At 42.0% G+C, this 10,034-nt stretch overlaps 1 protein-coding gene across 1 annotated transcript; it reads right to left on the reverse strand.

Annotated features, from left to right (window-relative positions):
- Positions 1 to 253: 253 nt before the first annotated feature.
- Positions 254 to 2,083, reverse strand: LOC108801637 (oocyte zinc finger protein XlCOF7.1-like). Its single transcript, XM_018573527.1, has one exon. It carries the CDS (start codon positions 2,069 to 2,071, stop codon positions 254 to 256), a length of 1,818 nt encoding a protein of 605 aa, XP_018429029.1. The 5' UTR covers positions 2,072 to 2,083.
- Between the last annotated feature and the right edge of the window lie 7,951 nt (positions 2,084 to 10,034).

The following is a 10,034-nucleotide window of genomic DNA, read 5'->3' on the forward strand; positions in this document are numbered from 1 at the left end:
GCTTCTCTCTTTGGTAATATCTCTGGTGTCCAATAAGATTTCTAATTTAAATGAAGTGAGTCTCACATTCATAGCAACAAAACAGCTCTTCTGCTCTGTGGATCTTCTGGTGTCCAATAGGATTTATATTTGATGCAAAGCTTTGTCACAATCTAAGCAGGAAAAATGGTTTCTGTCCACTTTGAGTCCTCTGGTGAAAAGTAACATGTGACTTTATGGTGAAACATTTGCCACATTGCGAACATTCTGAACTTCAATATGGTTTCTCTCCTGTGTGGATCCTCTGGTGAACAGTAAGATATTTATTTCGTGAGAAGCCCTTGTCACATTCTGAACATCTATATGATTTCTCTCCTGTGTGAATTCTCTGGTGCTGAGTAAGAGTTTGCTTTTGGTTGAAACACTTGTCACATTCTGAACATCGAAATAGCTTCTCTGCAGCGTGAATCCTCAGGTGCTTAGTAAGATTTGCCTTAACTGAGAAGCACTTTTCACATTCTGAGCATTTATATTGTTTCTCTCCAGTGTGAATCCTCTGGTGAACAGTAAGATTCCTCTTAGTTGTGAAGCACTTGTCACATTCTGAACATCGACATGGCTTCTCTCCAGTGTGAATCCTCTGGTGTTCAGTAAGACTTCTCTTTCGCATGAAGCACATGTCACATTCTGAACATCTATATGGTTTCTCTCCCTTGTGGATCCTTTGGTGATCAGTAAGATTTCCCTTTTGTGTGAAGCACTTGTCACATTCTGAACATCGAAATAGCTTCTCTCCAGTGTGTATCATCTGGTGTTTAGAAAGATGTCCCTTAAATGTGAAGCACTTTTCACATTCTGAGCATTTAAATTGTTTCTCTCCAGTGTGATTCCTCTGGTGTTTAGTAAGACTGTCCTTAGTTGTGAAGCACTTGTCACATTCTGAACAAGGAAATGGCTTCTCCCCAGTGTGAGTCCTCTGGTGTTCAGTAAGATGTCTCTTAGTTGTGAAGCTCTTATCACATTCTGAACATCGAAATGGCTTCTCTCCAGTGTGAGTCCTCTGGTGTTTAGTAAGATGTCCCTTAGTTGTGAAGCACTTGTCACATTCTGAGCATTTAAATTGTTTCTCTCCAGTGTGAGTCATCTGGTGACTAGTAAGATGTCCCTTAGTTGTGAAGCACTTGTCACATTCTGAACAAAGAAATGGCTTCTCCCCTGTGTGAATCCTCTGGTGTAGAGTGAGATGTATCTTTGTTCTAAAGCTCTTATCACATTCTGAACATTTAAACTGTTTCTCTCCAGTGTGAATCCTCCGGTGAACAGTAATACTAGCCATTCGTGTGAAGCACTTGTCACATTCTAAACATCGAAATAGCTTCTCTCCAGTGTGTATCATCTGGTGGTCAGTAAGACTTCCCTTAGTTGTGAAGCACTTTTCACATTCTGAGCATTTAAATGGTTTCTCTCCAGTATGAGTCCTCTGGTGCAGAGTAAGATTTCCCTTTTGAATGAAGCACTTGTCACATTCTGAACATTGAAATAGCTTATCTCCTGTGTGTATCATCTGATGGTCAGTAAGACTTCCCTGAGTTGTGAAGCACTTTTTACATTCTGAACATTTAAATGGTTTCTCTCCAGTATGAGTCCTCTGGTGCCGATTAAGACTTCCCTTAGCTGTGAAGCATTTGTCACATTTTGCACAGCTAAATAACTTCTCTCCAGTATGGGTCCTCTGGTGACCAGTCAGATTTCCCTTAGTTGTGAAGCACTTGTCACATTCTGAGCATTTAAATGGTTTCTCTCCAGTATGAGTCCTCTGGTGCCGATTAAGACTTCCCTTAGCTGTGAAGCATTTGTCACATTTTGCACAGCTAAATAACTTCTCTCCAGTATGGGTCCTCTGGTGACCAGTCAGATTTCCCTTAGTTGTGAAGCACTTGTCACATTCTGAACATTTAAATTGTTTCTCTTCAGTATGACGTTTTTGGTGAACAGCAAGCCTTTCCTTTTGTGCAAAGCACTTGTCACATTCTGAACATCGAAATGGCTTCTCTCCAGTGTGAATCCTCTGGTGTTCGGTAAGATTTCCCATATTTGTGAAGCACTTCTCACATTCCGAACATCTAAATGGCTTTTCTCTAGTGTGTTGTTGAGGAAGATGTGTCTTATCAAATAATTTCTCTTCATTATGAATCTTCTGGTGAACTGTAAGAAGTGACTTTGAAATGAAGCTTCTCTCACACTCTGAGCACTCATATAGCTTGTCTCCTCTGGGATTCATCATGTTCTAACGAATAACAGCTTAGCAGTGATATATTTTCAGACTGCTCAAATGATAATTGTAGAAATTATGGTGGATTCCTGAAAAAAAAGAAATAAACTATATAAGAATCATAGAATATTGACAACAAATAAAGAGAATCTAATAAACCTAATGAGACATTTCACGTTTTGCCTGGCATAGAGGTTTGTATGCAGCTTCTTCTTTTGCTGGGTTTTCTGGCTAGAATATTCATACAAGCCACATGGTTTCTTTATTTTATATAAAAGGCTGTAAATGTACACATTTTATGTTTTTCTGGTTCTTTGTGGAAAACACTATGGGAGTTATTCACAAAGCTGCCAAAGGCAGCCGAGTGAATAACCTAGCCATGGTGAAGTAAGCCAAACTACATTCAGCTATTCACTCCAGCTCAGTATGGCTTATTTCAGCTGTACTTCAGCTGCAATCAGCCATACATCTGCTGTCTCGGCCAGCCGAACATGCTCTGCATGTTCGATTTAGCCGAAGTGCAGAAGGACTTCGAATCAGCCGATCCAACATCTGGATCGGCTAAGCCGAAGCTCCAGCAGCTCACTCGCTGCCGTTTGCCCCTATTCTCATAGGGGCCGAACGGCAGTGAGTGAATAGCAGGTCCTGGCCAATTAATAACAACTGTGCAGAGCCGGCTGTGACGTCACAGCCGGCTCCGCCTAGTTGTTATTGTTTTAATGACAGATCAGCATCCCCAGGTCATTTGGGGACGCTGATCTGTCAATACAACTGGACGGAGCCAGCTGTGAGATCACAGCTGACTCCACCCAGCTGTCATTTGTGGGGCGAACGGCTGGCATTCAGCAGGCCATTTGCCTCGCTTTGGTTGCTACTTTGGTTCAGTTAAGCCGAAACATATGCCTTCAGCTGGGCTGAGCCGCTCGGCCGACTTCGGCTGCTGTCCAGGCTTTTATGAATCGCCCGTACAGCAGCCCTTCAGTTTAACTGAACCGTAGGGCTCCGGTGGCCAAAGAGAGCCGAAGGATCAGTCAAAGCTAAGACTCGATCCTTAAGCTCTTTCGTGACTAACCCTGTATATTACAATTCTTTTTAATGGGCTCTGAGTCTTCACTGCTGGGGATTGGTGCAGCAAAGATGTTTGCTCTTTCACTTAGCTATTCCCAGACTCCTCACCGCTCTGTCAGTTTCAGGATGACAGCGGCTCTGTGCGTGGCCGAGCAGAGGATCGGTAAATATCATTGATATTTACTTATCCTTTGTGCAGGCAAACACTGGAGTGAGCATCTGATCACTCCAGTGTTTGTAAATAACTGGGGACACATAGTTCTATGTGTCCCCAGTTATAAATGAACAGGATGTGATTTACATCACTTCCTGTGACTCCCCATTCATAAACTGCTTGATAGTAAATATTTTACTATCATCAGTTTCTGAATGAATGGGAAGCCTCTGTACTGAGTGCTTCCCATTCATTGAGTGCTGAGGCTGCAGAAAAAGAAATCAATTTTTCTATTTTAAAACATAAATGTCAGGGGTCTGTTTAGACCCCTAATATTTCCCTGAAGCCTCGGCTCAACTCAGTTCCGGTGCTCGGAATGTCCCGGTGCTCTTAAGATTTGTGATATTGCATTAAAATAACCCTGAAAACTAGACATGTGCATTCGGATTCGGACAAACCTGCAAATCAACGAAAATCAGTTGATTCGGTGGTGCGTCCAAATCCTAAATAACTAATTTAATATATGCATGGATATACTAAAACGATATTCGGGCATACATTAATTCCTTTTGAGAACACGCCGGCGGCCATATTGGCCGCCAGCGTGTTCTGCGCATGCCCACCGCCAGCTTGGAGGCGGAGCATGTGACATCACATGACAGTGACATCACACTCTGAATGTGCGGCGGCTGGGCGCATTCTGCGCATGTGCACTGCCATTTTGGACTAGCTCTAGGTATGCACTAAGATGGCGGCACTCGAACATGAGGGCGCCTCCATCTTGGTGTACACCAAGATCTACTTCAAAATGGCGGCACGTATGCACAGAACGCCCAGGTGGCCGATATGACCACCGCTCGTTCTGCGGTTTCAGTGTGCGGTTTCGGATTTGGATGCTGGATGTCTCCGAATCGAAAACAACATAAACATTTGTCTCCTTTGACGAAGCAAATAACGCTTTTCATTTGTTTCGTCTGAAAATGAATTATTTTGTTTTGCACATGTCTACTGAAAACATGAACGTTTATTCCAGACGAAACTGTTTTAGTTGCATACAACGACCCCCAACAGGTTTTACTGCTCTTAGGGCAAAAGATTTTTCCTTACTTTTATTTCTGGTGAACACGGTTTCATCAAACAGGAAGTGAGGGAAATATGCAACAGGGACACAGACACCAATACAAAGCTGAGAGGGATTCTAGAATTTCATTGCCTAAAACACACACACACACACACACATATACACATACCACACACATGTACTTCTGTCTGTAGAAAGTCCCTTTACTTCTCCACTGGTAATTAGATTGTCATTAAGACAAGGAGAAGGGCGAGAGAATGGAAATCTCTATAACTGAGCTCCAGATAGCAGGAAAAGCCCATCAGGAGTTCTAATATTTACTCAAGATATAAAAACTAAGACAAAAGTACATACACATTAACCCCTTCGTGACTGACGACGTACAGTGTACGTCGCCAGCATCGGGGCTGTTTAAACAGACTCCCGGCGACTTTTGCCGCCGGGAGTCTGTTTAAACTTGTAGAGCCGACTGTCGGCTTTACAACAGAAGCGATCCTGGCGACTTACCTGTCGCCAGATCGCTTCTGCGTCAACATTTCCTCTACTAACACACATTTACATATTAAGCTTTCAACAAATCACATTCATTTTTAATTTAAAATCAGCTCTTACTGTCTTCCCTGCGCCTCCCGTCCCTCTTCCTTTCACTCACATGTCCAGCTTTGCAGTGCACTGTTGAAATAACTCCGTGTGCAAACAAGCCTGATATATGTCGTTCCCCCTTCCCTCCCCTTACCTCCTCCTTCCCTCCCCTTTCCTCCTCCTCCTTACTAAAGCTCATACAACAGTCTGTTCACTGTGACACATTACACACAGCTAAGGAGCATACAAAGTCTTTCTAATGAACAAAGCTCTATATTGGAGAAGATTGTCTGCTGATGGCTGACATGGTGACTTCTATCAGAAAAGAGAAAACAAACTGGCTGAGATAACAAGCGTGACACATTCAGCTCACCTCTACACCCCCTCCTCTGTCACCGAGTAGTGATGTCCACTTCATGAACCAATTGTTCTTTTGAATCAATTCTTTTCAGTGAACTGGATGAATGGATTTCTCTGATTGAACTCATTCCATTGGAACAGTTCGGTGTTGAATGAATAGGAAAGCAGCTCTGGTAATACGATCCTAGTGTAAGAGAGCTCAGCTTCTGCCAGCCCCTCCCTGCAACCAATCAGAACTGAGAACCAACAACTGGATACCAGCTTACACCAGTTCTGAGTCAATAGCACACTGAATCAAAGAATCATATGAGTCTCCACAACAGTAACTGAATCAAAGGATCATATGAGTCTCCACAACAGTAACTGAATCAAAGGATCATATGAGTCTCCACAACAGTAACTGAATCAAAGGATCATATGAGTCTCCAGAACAGTTACTGAATCAAAGAATCATATTAGTCTCCAGTATAACAGCACACTGAATCAATGGTCAGGCTGCAGCATTGGTGAGGGACAGACATGGTTCTGTACCCTGAATGCACATTATTGCATATGCCTAGCCCTCCACGTTCTGGGGCGGGAGGGGGCACGGCGGTGCCATTCATGTCAATGGCAGTGCAGACACGCCTCCCACCTGCAGTGCGATTGCCAGCACCAGAACGCCTAGTACACTTGCGCTCCAGTGCTGTGCAATCGCATTCACGATTTCATGCAATTGCCTCGCACTGGAACGCAAGACATTGCTGTACCATGTTCGCACTACGATCGCACTACAGACGGAAGGCGTGTCTATGTTATAATAATGTTGGTGTTATAATAATAATCACAAGGAAGGTGGGGGAAGGGGGGGATACAGGGTCAGGTGGTGATGTGGCAACAGTGTCAGAGGATATACCGATTTGTGATGGGAGTCCATGTCAAACTGTTTATTCAAATGATTGACTAACACTGACTAAAACCTTAACAAAGAATGTTCCCCGGGAGCTGCCACCCTTCTGTGAATCAGTGTCTTGTGACTCAGATCAGTGCAGTGATCAGTGAGCCTTGCAGAGTCTACAGGGGAGGATTTGTGGGTGGTGGAGATTTTGCAGAGGGGAAGATTCTATAGAGGAGATGTGAGAGAGCTTCATGCCTCCTGACCTCTGAATGTAGTCCCTCACGGGAGTGAGCACAGAGGGTGACTACTTTTCAGGACACATAGTGACCATGGGGAAGAAAGGTTGCCCCCCTCTGGCAGGAAGTTGTGAATTGGATAAAATAAAACAGATTTTGGAGCACTGAGACCTGAACAATGAGAAATTAAGGTACACATGACAACAATCTACAATCTCTACCAGAAGCACAATGTGAAACTTGCTGAGTGCTCATGGATTGGATTTGATAGAATTCAGATTCATTTCAAACTGAGTAAACATTATGAGAGATGCAATGTTTCCAGGTTATTGATTTGCTGATTTATGAATTATCTGTTGCCTGGATTTGAGTTTAATAGCTAAACCGTCTAAGAAGAAGAGCACCGAGATATACTCTGCCTGCATCCAACATGTCTCTCAGTTCAATGCCCAGAGGATAAAACATGTAAATTGTAAAGTCCACAATCATATAGATTGCTCCTACCTGGTAGAATGTAGAATGGGGTCCTATAGAAGCTTCTTGTTCTCTTGACCAGCAGTTCTTGTAACTGACCAAGCCCAGCCTCACCTTATATTCGTTTCACCACAATTCATTGACATGTGCTGGATCTCTATTGGCTGAAAAGGTGAGATCTACTTCACAAAAGGAATGTTTACATTGTAATGTGGAAGTTTCAGCTGCTCTTTGTTTCAGCTCTCCTTCATTATCACAACCAGGACGAGTTTATTAACATTCTAATGTGTAGAGGGAGGACAATAGGAGGGAACCTTCATTAAAAATGAATGGCAGTTGTCTCATCATTAGCATGAACAGGTGACACTATAATTGTATCATTAATGGCAATAGGGACTGCAGAGTCTTTGTTAAAGTATCTATAACAAAAACGTTTTTTAAATGTGAGTAAAAAAGGATTACAACCATTCTGAATTTATTCTTTAGCTATCTGTGAACTATTGGGGAGATTTCCCTTCATTTCCTTTCCTGGAAACACCACATGAAGGGAGAAAAATTCTCTCCAGAATAAGTGAACTGTTTGAGATCTAATATTTGGGCTGCCACCACCATGTTGATACCAGACCGAACGTATCTGAGGATGCATAGAGAGGGGCCCGCAGCCCCGCAAATAAGAAGCAGTATTCCAAAAGTATCATCACCTAAAGTATACAGACACTGAGCTCGTCCACAATAGAAAGAGATACAGAAATTAAAGAGGGTTTTATGTGTCATTTATGTTACCGAGCACATGTAAGTTGTTTCCCCTCATCTGTGGTGCCAAAGAAAGCCAACAAATATATTTACATTTAAGATTTCTGTTTATTGGAACATAAAGCACCCTGAGATTAACAAAGCCAACCAAAAAATATTAATTAGAGTCTCCTCATTCTTATCTGGCCTATTTCAGATTTCTAGTTGCTAAAATTCTCTGTCTGAGGTGAGACCAGGTGTTTGTTTATGTATTCTTTTATTTTTGTTTTCAGTAATGGCTGACACATCCTGGCCGAGTTTGCCTGGGGGAAGGATGGATGTTTCCAGGCAGTTAATTCTGCTTCTCGTTAAAGAGGCCCTTGCCATTTATGCTCCTTCCTCTATAGGTGAAGACATACCAGTTGGCCTGATGGCAAGTTACATATTTGTAGATAAATGTTTTGTTAGATACTGTATATTTGGGGGCTGGGACATGCATGCATATAAGGACACCATCTAATGTTTGTAAGAAGCTTTACAATCCATTCTTAATTAACAAAACAGTGGGATAAAAATGATGCTCCATGCTAATCCCTAATACATATCTTAAACATACATGTAATACAATATGAGAGACTAGTAAGGTTCTACAAGTGTGAAAGGCTTTAGATACACTGGAGATTTCACCCATATGAACATTTCATTCCAAAACCAAGAACACCCCTCCTTGCATATATACCAGCTTTCACTCTTCTGGGAAGGTTTCCCACAAGATTTAGGAGTGTGTCTGTAGACATTTGAGCCTCTTGTGCCAAAATAGCATTTATGAGGTGAGATACTGATGTTGGGCAATGCATTCCAATTCATCCCAAATATGTTCAGTGTGGTTTAGGTCAAGGATCTGTGTAGGCCACTTACATTCCTGCACAATAAATTCAGCAAACCATGTCTTTATAAAGGTGGCTTTGTGCACAGGGGCACAGTCATGCTGAAACATAAAACAATTGCCACAAGGGTTGTGCCGCCCCAATGGGGCATAGAAGTTTAATGTAGATAGAATTTATATAGTGTGTTTTCCCTATACCTTTTCCTATGGACGTTTTTATGTCTAGTTCACATGCTGCCATCTAGTGGCCTTTTGTGATATTGCACCTGTTTTTCTGTATTTCTTTCCTCATGTGATGACAGTTGCTCTGTATGTAAGCCCCACCCTTCTTCTTGTTGGTCAGTATTTCCTGTGTCATGGCAACAGCTAACAGGCCACTTGTAACAGGGACATGTGTATTCTGCATAGTACCGTAGGATAGGCATCATCTTTTGACCGCATAATACTGTAACCATTCATCGCTGTTATCCTGTTATCTTCACGTTCAGAATAAAGCAACCTTTGTGGATGAACACGGTATTGGTGAGTTCAGCTATCTGACAAGGATTGTCCTCAGTGATTGAATCTACTTATACAGGCCAGGCATAGAGGTCTCAACAAGGGATAAATCGCTATCACAACAATCGGAGTCAGAATAAGGGTAGAGGCAGTCAGTTACCTTAAACATCTTTGTATACTGTAGAATTAATAGTACCCATTACAATGTTATGAATGAATGAATGCATAAGGAGAGACTTGTAGCAGCGGGCATGGACAGGACTGATCAATTTCTCCATATTTGGGGACGTGGCCTCTATTTTTGATCTTCAGCGACGTTTGGGGAAATATTTTGTCTTTAGACTACCATACCCCTACTTCAATTTTTTTATTTTATTTTGCCCTTTACTGAAAACACCTGAACTCAAAACTTGGAGGGGTGGCCACAGACCTTTGGTCATATTGTAGGTGTAATGGTTTGGTGTCTACAAATCATTCCCATTGCAGACATTGGAATACTATCATCTAATTTTGAACTGTCTGTGGTGGTCTATTGGACCATTCTCTATAAAGTAAATCCTGCACAAGTTTGAGAAATGAAATAGGTGACAATATACTTTATGGTCTGATTTCTGTATTTCCCTGATATCAGTACTCACTCCAGTGAATTAGAGAAAAAGAGCCTGGTGAGATTCAGGTAAACCAACACATAGAACAGATTTATGTCTCTCTATTTTAAATTGCTTTCCTCTTTGTTTTACCATGTCCTTTCTCAGACTGATTTTTCAATGTCCCCTATTATTATGAGCACCTGAGGCAATCTCAGTATGATAATGAGAAAAACTTCAACATATGT

This window comes from Nanorana parkeri, unplaced genomic scaffold (genome assembly GCF_000935625.1).
Source record: "Nanorana parkeri isolate BGI_ZX_2015 unplaced genomic scaffold, ASM93562v1 scaffold2414, whole genome shotgun sequence".
Lineage (NCBI taxonomy): Eukaryota > Metazoa > Chordata > Amphibia > Anura > Dicroglossidae > Nanorana > Nanorana parkeri.